This window comes from Pipra filicauda, unplaced genomic scaffold (genome assembly GCF_003945595.2).
Source record: "Pipra filicauda isolate LSUMZ 115617 unplaced genomic scaffold, ASM394559v2 scaffold136_size1984543_pilon, whole genome shotgun sequence".
Classification (NCBI taxonomy): domain Eukaryota; kingdom Metazoa; phylum Chordata; class Aves; order Passeriformes; family Pipridae; genus Pipra; species Pipra filicauda.
The window spans coordinates 1,722,471-1,740,864 of NW_024103840.1; the positions used below are offsets into that span (position 1 = coordinate 1,722,471).

The following is an 18,394-nucleotide window of genomic DNA, read 5'->3' on the forward strand; positions in this document are numbered from 1 at the left end:
CTGCCTCCACGGCGTCGGCGACCCGCAGCGCCAGCGGCCCGCCCTCAGCAGCTCCGAGGGGAGCATCCCGCGGGGAGCTGCCACCCGCGGCCAGGCGCCCCTTGCTCTTCCTTTTGGAAGAGGAGGCAGACATGCTGCCCCACTGCCGAGTGGTTCCGGAGCAGAGGCCGGCACCGCCCCGGGGGCGGAGGCTCCGCGCCCCCCGCCCCGCTCGGTGCCATGGCGCGGCTGTGGCGGGCGCTGCGGAGGGCGCGGGGCTGGGCGGCCCTGGCGGGGCTGCGGGCGCGGCCGGACAAGTTCGGGGGGGTGAGCGTGGACCTGGGCGAGCTGCGCCAGCCCCCGCGGGTGGAGCGGGCCGCCTTCGGGCGGTGGCTGCGGGGCAAGTGCCGGGCGGGGCTCCCGGGGCAGCGGGGCGGGCGGGGGGCGCTGTGTGAGGGGCCGGCGGGGGCCCGGGGAGCAGCTCCCCTCAGCCGCCGCCTTCCCCTCACGGGCACAGAGCCGCGGCCGTGCGGCGGGGAACGCCGGCTGGAGGGAGCGGAGGGCGCTCACAGAGCCACGGAATTGTCAGGGTTGGAAGGGACCTCTGGAGATCATCCAGTACAACCAGGCAGGGTCACCTGGGGCAGGTGACACAGGAACGCGTCCGTGTGGGTTTGGAATGTCTCCAGAGAGGGAGACTCCGTGACCTCCTTGGGCAGCCTGTTCCAGTGCTCTGCCACCCTCAGTGTAAAGGAAGTTCTTCCTCGTGTTGAGGTGTAATTTCGTGTGTTTTAGTTTATGGCTGCTGCTCCTTCTCCTGTCGCTGGGCAAGAAACTGCAAAGCGTCTGACACCGTGCTGTGGTGAAACTGAAAAGAGTCTGGCACCGTGCTCTTGGCACCCACCTTGGGAATATTTATATGCATTAATAACATCCCCTCTCCATGGTCTTTTCTCCAGTCTAAACAGGCCCAGCTCCCATAGTCTCTCCTCGTAAGAGAGATGCTCCAGACCCCTAATCACCTTTGTTGCCCCTCGCTGGACCCTCTCCAGTAGCTCCTTCTCTTTCTTGTGCTGAGGAGTGTAGGACTGGACACGGTACTCCACATCAGTAGATTCCCCTGTGCCTTACAGCAGACCCTGACAGAAAAGCCATTATTTCACGTGTGAATACCAAGTTGTACCACATGAAATGTCAAGCTGCCAGCCCACGTCGTTGCTGGCACCTTCCTCACACCAACAATAGTTTGACCCTGTAAATGAGGTGAAAATACACGATAACCCCGGTTGTTGTGCGCAATAAGGTTTAAAACCACACAGATCAAGGGCAAGGGGGGGCTGTCTCTGAGCGGTGGCTGTGGCCCTGACCCTCCTCACTTCCCTCTCTTGCAGAGTCCGTGGCTCAGTGGCGGCAGGAAGGTCGCATTGCCGTCTGGCTCCGTGTCCCCATCCTCCAGAGTGGGCTTGTGGCAACAGCTGCTTCCCAAGGCTTTGCTTTCCACCATGCCGAGCAGGGCTCATCCACCCTGACGCTGTGGCTGGGAGAGGGGCCCAGCAGGCTGCCAGGGTTTGCCACCCACCAGGTGGGTGTTGCAGGTGAGTTACAGGAGTGATACCCACAAAAAGACTTGAACAAGCCCTTAGGACCAGTAGGAAATGGGCTGTTCCTCTGGACAACCAGCACATGGAAACCAGCTGCCAACTACTATTGGGGTGACTTTACAAAGGGAAGTGTGTCATTCATGAATGTGCTTGTACAACAGCATATGTGGCTGAAAACAGCCAGATGGAGGTTTCTCAAAACAATTCCAGTTGGAGAAAATTGTGAAGAAAATGTGGTCCTGAAGCTGTAGAATGGGAGCTCATGAATATTGCTTTTAAACACCATTCTGAGAAAGGTGTTGTCTTTTCACCTTGCAGGTAAGTGAGAGTAAAGATTTCAAGCAGTGTTTTAAAATGAAGAAGTAACCACAACCATAGAGAAATAAAAAAGCATTTCTCTGCTCGCTCTCCTTGCTGTAGATGCTTAATATATGAATCTGCTTAACCTATGCTCACATTAAGGTCTGTAAATGGGGACAACTTGACCTAACAGGGATTGGTTCAGAAGCTAAAACAACTATTAGCTGAAATTACAGTGGTCTAAAAGCTGCTCTGTGCCGAGAAGTCTGTATTCCAAACAAATATATTTTACAAGCAAACATCTGGACACCATAGTCTTAACCAACTAGAACTCCCACAATCACGGTTGGAAAGAAGTTGTTCCATCATAACTGAGAACATTTGCAAGGAACTAGATAAGATGGTTCCCCTTTTTTTTGGTTTTTTTTTCTTTGTATAGCACAGTACAAGGAACTGATGATGAGCCAAAAAAACTTAGCTTCACCAAATTCGAATGTCTTAGCACTGTCTCTCTGCAGAGTTCCACAGGTATGCCACTGCCTATCCCATCTCTCAGTAATCTGTTATTTGGAGGTTTGTTTGGACCCCTCGTGTAAAGGTTACTTTAACACTCAGAAATTATGGGATAGGGAGAGCAAATCTCTCCAATTACAACCTTGACTTGTTTGTCCTTGCCTCGCAGGGACTGTGTGGGACGTTATTTCTTCACCAAGTAGTGTTAAGACCCATAAATAGCAATTTGACAAACCTAGTTAGGAAGAACTCACAAAAGATGGATTGTTCGGTGTAGCAGCAGGTCAGGTGAAAATAAGTTTCGGGGAGAACGCCTTGAATTACAAAACAGTTCTACTGCCATCGGCAGTGGGAGCCTTCCGTTCCACGGCCAGCAGAGGGCAGGGTGGAAGCCGAAGGCGGCCTTGGGTTTTGTCAATGGACATGTTGGAGCATGTTTTCCTGAGGTATGGAAACCTCACCATTAAAATATGTGGCATTAAACTGGAGCAGGATAGCGCATTCCCTCAGCAGAAGCTCCGCGTTACTCCTTGTGGTTGTAACTCGAGTGCTTGAGGAAACGGGACTAATTGAGAGGGGTTTTTTTTCTGAAGTAAGACCTGCCCAGCTGAAAATGTCGTTTGGAAGAAAATCATGTAAAAGGTGTGTTGTGACCCCAGTGGGTGTCAGGAAGGACCTCGTATAAGAGAAATCCTAACTCTTGAGAGGCTCTCAAATAAACATTTGAAAATACAGAAAATGCACTTTCAGAGCATAATTTGCAGTTCCACTTTGAAACGCTTGGCACTCTGCAAGTAGGAAGAAGTTTGAGGAAAGGAAAAATTTCACAAGTGCAGGTAGATGGATTTCATAACTTATTGCACAGATTTAAAAACTGCAGAACATAAAATGTCTGTATTCTTTGCTATCACTTTTCAAACCTGTGCATTTTTACTCATTATTGGGAGTTTTTTTAAAAGGGGTAAGGAGTTAAGGAAGGCATTTGGGGCATGTAGACTAGCAGATTTCTCTGAGAAATAATGATTGCTATGTGGTTTTTTTCCTCTATTCCTCTAACTGTCAGTGGAGATGGAACACATCCCAAGAATACACTGAGCAGTGTGGCTACCACCTGGAATATGTTTATTCCATTAGCTTTCTACTTTAGGACGGAGAGCTTGGGTAGTGGAAGGGCTTCATTCTATTTTTAATTAATTTTATTCAAATATTAAATTATATAAATTATATAAATATGCTCTTTTATATTTTGTGGGTGGCAAACCCCAGGCATTTTTATTTCCTGAACAAAAAAAAAAAGTATTTCAAAAAGTATCTGCAGTAAAGGAAAGCAATTCTCTGATGAGAATCTCCATCTCAAAGCTGTGGCCAGTCAGTGAAATACAGGACTCAGTCCCTTGAGCATCCTGGAAATGAAAAGCAGAGACGTGGAGAGTGGTTGGCTGGCCAGAGGGAAACCAGCTCAGGGAGCAGGCAACAGGTAGCAGGTCTCATTGCCAAGTAGACCAGCAGCTGGTTTTCCTGCTGTCTGGAGTTTCCCACGCAGGGAACGCTGCACAGCCAGGGCTTGTGCCTCGGGATGGTCCAGCCAAGTGATGACAAAGGTGTGAATAAGCGAGGTCAGGTCATACTTGACCAGACTGGATGAGAGTCGCCAAGCAGAGAGTAGCAAATGTTACTCATTGGGCTTGGCCATTATTGTTTAGAAATAGTGGAACATGTGATGTGTCTCCCAGCTCACTCGCTGCATCCGTTTGTAGGCGGCAGGATTTTCCACATGTGTAAAGATACAGGAAAGTCTCTGGTGTATGAAGTGATTAACATGTTTTGCAGAAGCATTTCCAACATTCTGCACCTCCTGGGAGGAATTGGTCTGCCACCCAGAAAGGGACGTGTTTGTAAACACGCCACGCAACAATGGCACAGGCAGACAAGTTGAGGAAGGAAAGTGAAAGGAGAGGAAGAAAAGTTAAAGTCATTTATTCTCTTCTCCCTCACATGTAGTGTAAGCCTTACAACACAGCTGTTATTTTCATTGCTACCTACCTTAATCTACTTATTGAATCAAAGTCCTCAGAGTCTACACACACTGAGGATTATCGGCCTTAGCCAGTCCTGTTGCTTAAGGAAATGGGTAAAATGAGCAGCTGCATTAATGTGAAACTGCACAGGAAGGTTATGATGGCCCAAGGAATCAAAAGTGATTTAAAAGTAGTTCCCGAGTTGTTTTACAAATACCTGCTCTTGTCTGCTGCTATTTACAATGCCAGCAGTTGTGCATGCACTCATGTGGTCGACAAGTGCTTTTCAACACTGAACATCTTTGCATACATGTTTACATCAGTCATAAATAAAACAGGTAGGATGAAGATATTTTTCCCCTCCATTACTCATTACCTGGAGTTGTCTAAGGGATTTTGTTTTTTTAATGCTTACCTGTTTCCCAAAAGAGAACATTCAAAACAAAGCGGTGTTGTAATGCTGAGTACTTGGCTGGGTTATAAGTATAAACCTTTCCAGAAAGTCCTGGTGTTGGACGTTTTAAAGCTCCAGGTACCACATTTGTAGCAAGGGGGAGAGTTTTTAAAACTGCAGCTCAGGGCCTGCAGTCAAGCTCTGATCTCACTGATACCAACCAGGTGCAGCTCAGGGCCTTCTGAGCTACTCTTGGGAACACGAGACCAGACAGCAGATCCTGTTAGTGTTCTTCCTTTCGTTTTGCTTTGGTTTTAGGTATCCTCTAGCAGAGATTCTGATCATTTTAGTGACCATTTCACTGCCAAAAAATGACATTTCAGGGGAATAGAAACAGAGAAGAGAACACATACTTTCTGTTTGATTCAAGCTGCAGTTTCCTGCCTGCAGCAGTTCTCCCTGGTCTCAGCAAACCATTTGGCTGTACAATGGCTTTACTAGAAAACAATCCCAGTAGTCACAGCGTGCATCAAAGTTACTCCTGTTTTCCTTTTGTTCCCTCTTTAATCAGCAGAGTACTTGAACCTGGACACTGCTAAATATTTACAGGAGGAATGAAATCATACCGTCACAAGCCAGGGGGAGGCAGAAATGTGACTACTCTCCCAAAACACGTCCTTTGGCATATCTTGAAGGAAGACTGGTATTTCATCCTTTAAGTGTTCCTCCTACACAGAAGTCTGCCATGCATTATTAAAAAAACAGAGGGTGTTGTGAGCTGGACACTCATTCTTTAATAATTCCCTTCTGTGGAAATATTTCCCCAAAGCATTTTAAATGCATATATCACAAATCTGCCTGTATACTCTTCCTCCTGCTGTAAAATGACAGAAGCATTTTTTTATAGTTAACTACTAATTTGAAACCCATGCATGACTGATGTGGAAAAGAGCCTGGTAAGCTGCACCACAGTACTCGTTCTGCTCACCACAGGACTCTTTAAAAATCTGAGAAAAATGCCTGTTTTAAAGGAAGGACGTTTTTAAATAGGACCAGTGAGTGTGACATGATGATTAAACATGAAAGCACTTGGGTTTTAGAAAGTAGGAAAACTTGTAATCTGCAGGAGAAAGTCATGGGCTGAGCATGAGGACATAAGGAAAAATCAGACATCCTGAGGTTTTTTTTTTAACAAGTGGAAGTGTCACTTTTCCACTTGGAAGCAACATTTTTTGGTTAACAAGTTGACTCAGATTATTGTGAGTTCCTGTCATGAGTTCATAGATAGTCACCCAGCTGAACATTATCAGCACCGTGAGCCCCCTGAGTAGTAAACCTTGTGTGTCATTAACCAGAAAACACTCAGATCTTTGCTACAGCAGGTGGGAGTTCTGTCATGAATTTCACTGGAGAAAAATTCTTACCCCTTAAGGGTGGCTTCTCGGCCAGAGTCACTGGAAAATTTTCTGTTCCTTGAGCAAGATTACAGGCATGTCTCTGCTGCAGCTTTGCTAGATTGTTTGGGTGACCTCTTGATCTTGCATTCTTTAGTTCTGATATTAACACAAGCAAGTTTTTCTTTTCATTTCTTGTCTAATCTGGAACTTAAATGTTGCAATTATTTGTCTTGGTACTGTGCTAACTCTGAATTTTTATACAGGGTACTTAACCTTTTTGTGATATTTTATTGTGTATCAGTTTTCCACCAACAAAACACTTTGTGATTCATCTAAACAAACCTTGCCAACTGTAAATGGTATCATTAGGGGTTTGCTATGCTTTATCAAAATGCATTAGATTTTAGTTGTTAAGATTGGACATAGTTGTCCAGCACTGCATTTTTTCAATCTTCTTTCTCTACTAGGTGCTGTTCTAGATGAAAGCACTGGAAAGGTCCTGGTTGTACAAGACAGAAATAAGGTAAGTTTGTTACAGGATTATAAAATAGAGAAGTTCATTTAGATAATCTTGCTCTGTAGTATAAAACAAAATATATGTTTATTTTTATACCAGTCCAGAATTGTGATAGTTTAAAGTTACTTCCTTTTACGAGTGTCTTGGAACACATCTATCAACAGATTGCTGTATTCCATTTTAAGGGAATAAAAAAGTGCTTTGAAAATCAAGGCCTTTATTGTTAATTATAACAGATGATTGACTCAGCACTGCTAAGTATGCTTCTTGCTTTGAATTTTTCTTCTGTGACTGACCCAGGAGTCCCTAATCATGTGTTTGGATCCATGCAGACCTCTGGAAAACCCCCATGGCTCAAAACAGATTTTGTGAGGAGGTTGCTGATTTTGTTTTGTTTCAAAAATTCCAGGCATGTCTGTGGCTTTAAATAAGCCATGCCATGGTTGGCCATGACCTGGAGAGCACCTTAGTATGGCAAGTGTAAAGATCCCTAATTCCTCACAAACGGGGAATGCCAAACCAGAGCATTACTGTGGGGATGGTGGGTCATGTGATGTGGCTTGAGGTCACCAAACATCCATCACTGGGAATGTCTTCCAGCCCCCATCAGGCTAACCTAGGCTTTTAATCCAGCAGCTGCAGAAAGCTCACTGGCTCAGTGGCAGTTGCCTGTGCTGCGCTATTCCACAGAAAAGGCATTTAGCTTCCATTATGCTTTCATTTGCAAAGTGTCTCCAGTACAGTGAGATTTAACTGCAGTTTTAACATGAAACGATCCAGCCTAGGTGGACTGAAATACACTTGGATGCATCACTTTCATTTTATATGGTTAAAACTATGTCAGAATCTCACTGGCTGCATTTTTCTGTCTTTCCTCAAATAGCTACTAGGACATTTCTCCCCAGGACCAAAACATCAGTTCATTAGTAACTACAACACAGTTAATGAACTTCAATGAAAGGGTGCTTTCATAGGCAGGTTCAATTATACAACATGTTGAATTTCTAACACAAAAGACAAAGGTGGTTCTCTTCCTCTGAACTCCTTTCCTGCAATTAAAGATTTTTATTTTTTTATTTTTACTTATAATAAATAAAAACACCAAGGACTTTTCTATAGCAGGACCTTCAGGCTTACATTGAGAAACTACCAGTTAAAGCATGAACCTACCCCACATGCTGTAGGCTCCAGAAGTGGTTCCAGTTCTAGAGAGTGTCTAGGAACAGGACAGAACATTGTAAACTTTAGAAACATGACCTTTATTTATCCTTCTTACACACAGAAATATAAAACTGCATGCTTACCGTTTAGTAAGGATCTTAAACAGGTCTCAAAGAATATCTGCATATTTAGAAGGAAATAGTAGTTTCCTAAGCCCAGGAGGTGTGAGGCTTGACTTCTACATGTGTGGTTTTGTTAAAGCTCCCCCACAGGCATTTTCAGTGCAGGTGTCTCTACCCATTCTACAGTGACATCAGATGCTCTAATTTGGGTACTGGGTTCAATGCCATACTCACCAGGCATTACCTCTTTCACCTCTGGCCCCAAAACACAAGAGGACCAGTCTGGCACTGCCCTTCCCCGTTCCCTCAGCTCATCCTGAAAAGTGGGATATGCCAGGTCAACTATTTCAGCTCCCCTTTCCAGAACAAAGCTGACAGTGCAGCAGGTGAGGAAGGTGAAAGGAAAAAAGTGATTGTTTCTGACTCTCCTCTTTCCAGCTCTTTATTGACTGGGTAAAATTAAGTCTAAATGCTGAAGTGTATGAACATCCATACATTCCTTGTGCAGTGAGCAAATATCTCAGTGCAAGCAAATAGCTCAGACAGTTGTTTCCCGCTGTCGGTTCCACCACTTCTTTCCCTTCTCTTTTCCCATAAAATGAAGTTTCCCCGAAATGGTGTCTTTTAAAATAAAGGATGTTCTGAAAGCTTAAAAAAAATAATTAAGCAGCTGGCAGAATTTTAAGAGCTGTTTAAGTTTAATCGTGAAAGGACAATTCCACAGCACACAAAGATTTCCAGGAACCAAAAGCAAATCTGGAAGCCAGCAGACAAATATACGTATTTTCCATCTGCACTATTTTGAATCTATTACTTCAAAGTCCTATCCAAGCCCTTTAAGAATGCCCAGGAAAAAAAACATTTTCCAGTGTAGTTGTTGGGGTTTCAAATCACTGGAAAGCAGAGAGCTTCCCCCTCTATACTGCATGGACAAAAAAGCTTTTTTTTTGGCCAGTGTGCTTTTTTACTGCGTTAATTTTCTAGGTGAAGGGTAACTTCTTCCTACATAAACTTTTAATAAGGAAAGACATAAAAAATACAGAGAACTAAAGCCTACAAATCTTTATGCATTTGCAAGAGGTGCAGGGACTGGGACTCCTTTAGGAATATAAGTAACAACACCAAGTCTCCACGTTCTAATACTGAACTTTATTGCAATTCAATAAATGTTTCTATATATAAATCACACAAAAGCCCTCAGTTTTTGTATTCCATGAAAATGACAAGTTACACTAAATGATTATTACAGACACACAGAGTCATCTTAAAGCCAGTGCAATATAGAACAGTACTACAATCATAATACCTGTTGGTAAGATTAAATATATATACATTTTTTAAAAGCCAAAACCATGGAAGGGGAATACATTAGTGATTAAATATAAGATTATATTGTCTATAGCAGCTTTTCTTTAATACTCAACTACTCTATCTAGCAGCAACGTTGTCTAATGACTGTTAGACAGTTTGTATTTTCAGTCAGTAGGTGTTTTGTTCCAATAGTTCATACAGACTGTAGCTGTCTCTGATCATCACCTTAGCAGGAATGAATAAGTTCCTACTTCCTGCTGTTTGTAGGAGTCATAACAATACTACTGCAACTTCAAGAAAACAAGTCACATATTAATTATCTCCTTCATATTTGAGAGTACAACACAGGCTATATCCTTCATTAATGTTTTCTCCTCCAATACAGACTATAAATGCATGGAAATTTCCAGGAGGTCTGTCTAATCCAGGAGAAGACATTGGTAAGTCCTAGGAAGACAGGTCAGACGTCAACAGAGTTACAAAAACATTAACACTACTGAAATACAGCATGACCCACATCACTCCTTTGAATTTGTTTCTTTCAATTAATGGTGAGCAGATGAAGTGACATGATCCTGTGACCTTAATGGTAATTGGGTAACATTATATTGGTAACATTGGGTAACATTTGGGGCAAAGAAGTTTTGTATTTATAACATTTACTCTTTTCCACAATTTCTCTTAAGTGAGTGCTTGAAGTCAGCTGACTTTTTGTGGGCTTGTTGGATATGCTGTAATATGAGCCAGAAGTGCAGAGGATTAAGGTAATCAGTATATAAACTAAATAAAACTGAAACAGGGAGCTCTCGGCTCACACTGAAATCCAGGGCAGTGACCTCAGTGATGCACTGAGCAAAAATTTCCAGCTCTCCATTTGTACATGCAAACCAGAATTAAATACAACTTTTGCTTCCTCCCACCCTCATTCATTTGATTTGTTTGGACTAAGAGCTCTTGGCACAGGGCAGCATTAAGTGCAGCAGCTCGGTCCTGTGGGCACCTACTCAACCAGGGACATAAAGCTCTTCTGTATTAAGAAATAATGCTGATTTGAGGAAACCTCTCATTTCTGCCCAGCGTAGCACAGGTGATGACAGGCACTGGTGCAGTTCTGTTCAGTGGTGAATGAACAAGGCTGTTTATGAAGAGAGAGAAAAATTGGCTTTTTTTTGCCTTTGTATCTCACCCCTTAAAATCATGATCCATAGACTGGTTATTTTTTAAACTGGGCATTGAGCCCAGGTTTCCTGACTGTTCCATACCTTAGAAATACCTACTATTTTAGCAGTCTCCCTACAACACTTGCAGGGCTTGTATTCCAGTTCATTATTTCAACACATGGAGAAAGTTTCTAGTTATTGGGATATGACTGAATTTAGTTTCACAACTCCCGAGTCTCATTTTCAGTCTTTTTGTCAAACCCAGTGATGGAAATCAAAACCATTTGCTGGACAATGCAAGTACATGTAACAGTGAAATGGATCCATGTTTTCAGAAGAATCCCAAATGCTGTGGTTGTTGTCTAGCCAGGCTTCTTCTGACTTCTAGTGCCAGAGGCTCTAGGCCAGGAGATACCAGCAGGATTTTTGTGCCAGCACTGGCATTCCAGTGGGATTCCCCAGAGGGATAGTGCTACTGAGTAAGCCAGAGGCCACCCCTCAAAAAACAGGTGAGATTATGGTTGGAGCCTGGATGTAAGTATTGGAAAACACCCAGGAGAAAACAAGTCTCCCACAGCTCCCCTCCTGCCACTTCTAAACTACATAATAATAAAAGTTATGATTCTCTGCATCACATCTTATATTACAAGAAGATATAAATTAGTGAAGCATAAAATATAATAGAGCTTAATTTTCCTTTTTTTTAATCCTTACATACTCATACCTTATAAACTCATTCAAAGGACTACATTTTAAATTACAATTAAAAATTGCAATTACAAGGCTTGAAGATCCCGTGATTATATGAAGTGACAAAATACATGGCTACTTAAATGAGTACAAACTGACTCGTGCAAGTAATACCAATAGTTTCATAATGAATTAAGCAAAGTGCACACATTTTTGTATTTGAGTATTCAAGCCCTAGTGTTTCTTCTGGTTTAACTGTCAGTAGATATTTATATATATATATATACACGTTTAAATAAAAGGGAAACAGAAAAAGGCACTTTATCTAAAAGCAGAGCTCAATGCTCAAATGAAATCCCTAATTATCACAATTTCCTTAACTGTAGCCTGCTTCAACCTTTCTCATTATCTCAGTTCTTCACTTCTGTGTAATACAGCCCCCTGCCCAATAACAAAACACGGGGAGTCTTGCTTTGCAACCACTGTTTTAAACCAGGGGACCACAGAGGCCTCTCTGGGCAACATAAAATGCAATCTCTGCAAGGGTCAGTAATGGTACGTGAGTGTCCTTCCCCATCTGGGAAACTTCACACAGGTCATTCCACAGCAACATAGAAGCTGAGCTGAGGCAGAAGTATGTGCATTAACGTACAGTAATTTGGCCAATGCTGGATTAATCATTTTGGTTATCTATTGTTAGCCACTGCATGTCCAGATTATTTCCAATATTTGAAACTACCCCTCAAATGCCTGTTCTATTCCCCTCTGACATGCCAAGGTGAAAGCTTCCATAGGATGGCAAATCTCTACAGGTCTTTTAAGATGTATTTTGCTTTTGGAAGCAAGCCAGCACACTCATTTCTTATGGAAAGTGAACTAAAAGAAGCAGGTAACACAACAGCTCGGATAGAAGCAAGGAGAGGGATGGGGATACAAAGGACTGCAAGGAGGGTGGAATGCTGCCTTGGATTAAGAGATCAGCAGAGTCAGCAGCCATCAGAGTGTCCATGTCAAACCATGGACACTATTATATAATACTGCACAGTATTATCAAAAGGGGTAATTCTGCAGGATATACACAGGAAAGGCACTTAGCAATTAGTTTTGTTCAGGGACCAAAGAATTAGCTTATCCTTGTGCTGGAAAAACAGACTTACATCCTGAAAACTTGACGAAGCAGAACAGAGAACGCTTTGAGTTAGAGGGTTTCCGCCTTTCCCAAGTGTTTAAAGAATGCTAAGCGTTGCTCTTTCCACCCAGGAGACACAGCAGTTCGAGAGGTTTTTGAAGAGACTGGCATCAAGTCAGAGTTCAAGTCCATCCTAAGCATCAGGCAGCAGCACCAACACCCCGGAGCCTTTGGGCAGTCGGACATGTACATCATCTGTCGCCTGCAGCCCTCCTCCTTCAACATCAGCTTCTGCCAGCAGGAGTGCCTGAGCTGTGAGTGGATGGACCTCGAGGAGCTTGTCAGGACAAAAAACTCTACTCCCATCACCAGCAACGTAGCCAAACTCCTACTGTATGGGTACAGGGAAGGGTTTGATAAGATCGACATAACCATGAGGGAGTTCCCAGCTGTCTACACAGGCCTGTTCTACAAACTGTACCACAGGGAGCTGCCCGAGTCCTACAGAAACATTACATGAGAGCAATACATTTCACATTTCGTTAGATTAATAATTTAGAATTATTACTGCAGTGTTGCACATTAAATTTATTCATGGACTTCTTTTTAGGTTATTATTAGTAAGTAATTATTCTCTAATAAGCTAAGAGATAAATTATTTTTAAAGGTAAATATTGCTGCAAGTGTGCATCAGATTTGTTTTCCTTTACTCCATAAAGAAAGCATAACGTAAATAAAACAGCTCTACATAGATACCTAGAAGAAAACAGATGTGTTATTGATCTTGAAAATACATTTTCCAAGTAATTTTACCTCCACACACACTGGCACAAATAGGTTTAAAGAGCAATATAAAGACAGTATGAAACATTCATGTTTTAAACTGGTATCTGGAAAAGTAGTTAATATCAGCAAATAATTGCTTATATTTTGCTACTTCGGGGAGGAGTAGGAAAGTCGACGTCTTTAGTGTAGTGTGGCAACTGTGCTCGGAATCCGCCATGGGAATCAGCTTTTGGCAGACATGGGAAGAAAAAGGATAGCTTTCTGTCCAGGTCCAGTTTTTGGTCCAGGTTTGTACTGTCCAGTTCTTTTCAGTGCCACGTACCAGTCGGAGTATTTCCGTGATCGGTAAGTGTTATAGTTATTAGATTCCAAACGCTCAAAGAAGAAACATTCTTCTGTTGCATATTTCTAAAAAGGGGGAAAAAAAAAAAAGATTATTGGTATAACATCCAAAAACAATTCTTCAGACTCATGGGACTAACTTAGCAAAATTGTGAGTTAGCAGTACCTCTGGCTTTAAGAAATGGAAATGAAACATTTCATGACAGAAGAATGATAGTTATTTTGAAAATATTGTTAAAAACACCTACAAGAAGAAGAGGGTTTAACTGTGGTTCATTTGTGGTGTCTAACACAGACCAAGCAGGTTCTAGTTTGTTATCTCTGTGTAATTCTTTGTTCTGATCAGAAATTCAAACATTTAAATGAAGGACCCTGTCCCTTGGCACTCAGTGACTTCCAAGCTCAGCAGCTTTGCCATCTCATCCTAGGTTATAGCCAAAAAGAAAAGCAGGGTGTAAGAGAAAAGGCAGCATTTCCCTTGCCTTCCTCAACCCAACATTTTATCCATTAGATAAATAGCATGGCAGAGTTCCAGCCTTTGCCTCTCCTTTTCCAATTTCAAGGTTTAACTTTTCCTAAAGCTAATTCAAGTCTGTGTTTATAGCATTCCGAAACAGTCTTTTCAAGATTTTTTTAGAATTCAAAACTTGAAAAATAATGTTAAACATCAAAGAGGTATATTCCACACGGAGACCAGGCATGCCATAATATTCAGAAGTACATCTATGGAATTACTTTACTTCTGGAAGGAAGTCTTCAAAGCCAGCTCCACCTACATGGAATTAACACGGCTCTCAGCTGTCACGGTGGTAAGTCCACCTGCAGAACTGGCACTTCAGGCAAGAGAAATTATTTTCTCAAATATAAAAAAGGCAGAAGTTCAACACCCCAGGAACTTGGAGGGTGCATTTTCTTTTCATAAACACCACCTCTCAGTCCATCAGTTCAGTCAGACTCATTTCCCCTGAAAATTTTTGGGAATGCCAGAGGAGCAGAAAAGCTCTTCATTAAAAAGCAAGCGTGTAAAATACTGGGGAGCAGACAGGGAATGTGAGCCAATCCCTGAAATTAGCAGGCTACCCTTTGTTATCATCTTCTGTTAATATTCATTAATATATAAAGTGAGCTTGGAACAATTAGACTTCATACAGAAGGCACAAAAACATACAAGAGAAGGGTAACTCCTCATATATGCCAAGATTTTGTAGCTACAAATAATTAAATCCTTCAAGTGCAATCTAGAATAAAGTGATCTGTCTCCAAACATCTTCAAATAGAAGGGTATTTTCTCCAATCATTTTCAGATATGAATTTTTGCTTCTAAGAAAAAGAACTTGTAAGAGAAAATCCACCTGCAGTTTCTCATTTCTATAACTCACTGATACTTGTACATTTCAAATAACAGAAATCCCATTCACAATTTTCATGTTATTTTTATTTTATATAATCTCTCTCAAGATAAGTTGTACTTCAATGCTTTGTGTTCCAGCAATGTGAGAACAAATGCATTAGTCACCTCAAGCCATAGATCCAAGCGTGAAAGGGAGAAGGGCACAGAAACTGTATAAAGAAGCATTTAAAAACAAAACCTTTAAGCAGAGTATAGGCAAGTTCAGTACAATTGCTCAAGCTGGAAATTCAGGCAGAGACACCATCAAAAAAGTGTGAAAAAAGAAAGGTCTTTTTCTGCACAAAGCATATGTGACACCAGTGGGTTCCTACAGTGTGTTGCCAATGTAAACATTTTGACATAAAAGCCAACATTTAGATGACAAATGCTAATTCAGGCTTCATAAACTATGTATTCCCTAACGTCTGCCAAAGGAGACATTTCGGAAGCCGGACTGCTGTCCAGCAGGAGCAGGATGCCAGCCACCACACTGAGAACCTCAGCCCCTGGAAAAACCCTGGATATCAGTGGTTTTTTCAAATACGCTTAAGTCTAGGCTGCACTCAGAGCGCTGATCCAGCAGGGCAAGCTTCCACAGCACAGCGTGAAACACCTGAACTCTGCAGCCCTTCAGGAGAAGGATAAAGGAAGGGAAAACACCTGGGGCAGTGGCGGGGAGCGAGTTCCCCCTGTGCCTGCCCTGCCGCCAGTCAGTATTTTGTCGGCTGCCAAGCAAGCCCTCCCCCCTGACTAAATAAAATCCTGAGTGCAGGAATTTTCAACTTTAGCAATCCTGAAATCCTCAAGTCGATTCACCTAGGGCAAATTAATTGCCTGAAAGAGGGGCAGCAGCTTCCTGCAACAAGGTGGTTCTTCCCATATTTGCACAGACATCACCCACTGATTGATTTTTCAGTGCAAACCTCATCTGCCCTAGAGTCACACCATGCCAACAACTACCTCTGACATTTTGGACTTGGATTAGGAATTAAAATTCCTCAAGTTTATTAATTCTCAAAACTGAAGCCAGAGGATTTATTAACCTGTAACTACCACAGTGGATCCAGTACAGCCTGAGAGAGGTGATGATCATATTCAGCCTTTTCTAACTACAAAAGGGCCCAGAAATGCAGGTTATTCTCACAAATATTCCTGTAGCACAACTTTAATCCATAACATCAAAAGACAAGAATTTCCCTTCAAGTCGAGTTTTTGAAGTGAAACCATGTAAGCACAACAGACAGAATGAACAGGTCACGCCCTTTAATAACAAGTTATCGTGAAATATAAGTTAGTCAAAAGTTCAATTCTTCCTTTCATAGGAAGTTTGGTAAATTCCTTCATTAAACAAAATAATCACATTTCTTTCCATAAAGTGAAAATATTTTATTATTATAATTAAATGAAACCGGAAAGTGAAAATAAGCTGTATCAGAAGTGAAACGTTTCAGTGTTTCCATTAAAAATCTGATGGAATAGATACTTTTCTGCGCAAATATTTTCAGTTAAAACAGCATTTTCCAAGGGGAGGTTTTGACTATCTGCATTAATAACCAGCCATTTCCTCCCGTGACACAACTGGTAAAGATTAGTTCTCCCCCACAACTGAGTCTGTTAGTAAAGAGCATGAAACTGCGCCATTAAAATCAGCATCATGCAGCTTTCCAGACAAGAACACGATCCACTGCACCCCCACGCAGATCACCAGGATGAGCAGCGATGCACCGGCCCTGCAATAAATCATTCTGCAAAACCCAGCTCAGAACAAACTCTAAAGACATGTCTGCACAAAATAATTACAAAAACATTTGGCAAGATGAAAAGCAGGCCCGACTAGTAATTTGCAAAAGTATTTTTGAGGATGTTGATATATTTATAAAACAAGGACACTAAACGAATGGATGCTGGACATTGACAAGTAAGTAAAGCAAGCAGACATTAAAAAAGACAGAATAGTACTTGAGTGACTGGTGGATTAGAGAACTCCGTGAAGTGTTGAGAAACTAAAGTTCCATGACATTTTAGAAGAAACAGCCAAAGGTTTCAGCAGTGTTTCATCATGTGCACTGACGAGATCACTGCACCACAAAGGTTTCCAGCTCTTTGCAGAGCTCTCGCTGAAACACAGCCCTGCTCAAACTGAACGAGAAACACTGGCAATTAGAAACAGTTTGATGAATGTGTTTAGAGGCAGAAACGGTAGAGGCACAACCGGCCACAGACTGTTGGAAGTCACAACACAGAAATCCTCATGGAAAAAACATTTGCCGGTGCTACAGAAAACAGCCATGAAATTGCAGCAGCATTCATTAGGCTGGCTGAAGAACAAGATCTTAAAAGAGTAGAGAATTTTCACCTATGAATAACAAAATAAAATTAAAAGAGCTGTAGGTAGTAGTGTGCGCAGCAAACACAATGCAAGTAATACCCATGTCCAGAAACTAACACAACTGTTTTATAAGCTCAAGTGAGAAGCACAAAGTGACTCAGCTTTATACATTTTGAGAGCGTAATTCCAAATGAACAACTGACAGTTTCCAAGCACTTTGTCTTACAGGAACTAAGCAGCTAAAATTGCTGCAAGGAAGGCATGTTCTACAACCCAACCCACTATTGCAACAGCAGAAATCTCAAATACAACGATCCCCCCCGTGTTTAGAATTTTACGAATGGCACCAAACACCCTATTTTGACCATTCACTGTCACTCGGGTTAAAGAGGATGATCTGAATGGGAAGGCGAATGCCACCACACCAGCACCACAGGAAATTCCCCATTACCCTTAACTCAAGAATAGCACAGTGGACAACTCCTCATATTTTCTTCAACTGAGCTGTCACACAATACCCAAGTGATTTGAAGCGGGTCCTGTAACTGTACTCACAGGCATGAGCAAAACGGGCTTCCCGGAGCAAGAGATGTGGTGCCGGAGAGCACCCCGGGGAGCCCTCCTCCTGTGAAACTCCTTTTAGCCTCGTTTCACTGAGGCAGGAGGGAAATCAGAAGGAATTTCTGCAGCCCTTGGCATGGGTCTCTCATCAGCTGCTGCTCAGCCAGGGTTAGGAATGCACATTACTAACATTAGTCACTGGTGGCGACTTGCACAGAGGCTGAATGTTCAAGACACCAAAGTATCAGGGATTATTGCGAACTGAAATTCTGAAGGGATGAATGCCCTGCAGTGGTGCTTCACCAGTGTTGGAGGTTTGCCTCCACTGAAGGTTATGGATGAGAGATTTAAGCAAAATTAATGTAACTGCAGCTCTTAAAGCAAAATTTATATTCCAGCTCCAGGAGTCCTTATTACTTTTCAGAGCCGGCTACACATACTGGCTTTAAAACACAGTTAAAAATTCAGCTGATACAAATAAAATGCACAAGAGCTTAAACTAATACTAGTCTCACTAGAGAGTAGTTTAATTTATCTACGTTTATATTACTTTTTAAAATTTTATCATCACATTTTCAAAAATGTATTTGCTTGCCAGTTTTCTAGCTAGGAAGTAAACATGCCCAAAAAACTTGATTCTCTACAAAGAGGAAAATGAGAAAACAATTTATACAGATTAGTATCATGAAAGTAA

General features: G+C 42.2%; 3 protein-coding genes across 7 annotated transcripts in view; 1 reads left to right on the forward strand and 2 right to left on the reverse strand.

Moving 5' to 3' along the window:
- The window catches only part of SPATA5 (spermatogenesis associated 5), a 173,515-nt gene extending 173,279 nt beyond the window's left edge, over positions 1-236 (reverse strand). For 2 of the 4 annotated variants that reach the window (XM_039378370.1, XM_039378369.1), the window contains exon 1: positions 1-236. In XM_039378370.1, coding sequence (XP_039234304.1) covers positions 1-133 — 133 coding nt within the window. In that variant the 5' untranslated portion in view covers positions 134-236. The other 2 variants (XM_027741612.2, XM_039378368.1) reach the window with 2 other exon arrangements.
- NUDT6 (nudix hydrolase 6) lies at positions 47-13,059 on the forward strand. 2 transcript variants are annotated; one of them, XM_039378373.1, is made up of 5 exons: positions 47-379; positions 1,371-1,561; positions 6,670-6,725; positions 9,699-9,753; positions 12,424-13,059. In XM_039378373.1, the coding sequence occupies exons 1-5, from the start codon at positions 132-134 to the stop codon at positions 12,810-12,812; spliced, it is 939 nt and encodes a 312-aa protein (XP_039234307.1). In that variant the 5' UTR covers positions 47-131; the 3' UTR covers positions 12,813-13,059. The 2 variants fall into 2 exon arrangements, with proteins under 2 accessions (XP_039234307.1, XP_039234308.1); XM_039378374.1 differs by having other exon boundaries at positions 205-379; positions 1,371-1,574.
- The window catches only part of FGF2 (fibroblast growth factor 2), a 25,568-nt gene continuing 16,304 nt past the window's right edge, over positions 9,131-18,394 (reverse strand). Inside the window, exon 3 of the mRNA XM_027741638.2 lies at positions 9,131-13,486. Coding sequence (XP_027597439.1) covers positions 13,301-13,486 — 186 coding nt within the window. The 3' untranslated portion in view covers positions 9,131-13,300. The remainder of the gene's footprint in view (positions 13,487-18,394) is intronic.

Bases quoted from the DNA above. Each gene is read 5' to 3' on its own strand.
- NUDT6 (XM_039378373.1), top strand. From the start codon at position 132: ATGCTGCCCCACTGCCGAGTGGTTCCGGAGCAGAGGCCGGCACCGCCC. The intron at 6,726-9,698 runs GTAAGTTTGTTA...CCTCCAATACAG, and splicing joins TTGTACAAGACAGAAATAAG to ACTATAAATGCATGGAAATT. The intron at 9,754-12,423 runs GTAAGTCCTAGG...CTTTCCACCCAG, and splicing joins TAATCCAGGAGAAGACATTG to GAGACACAGCAGTTCGAGAG.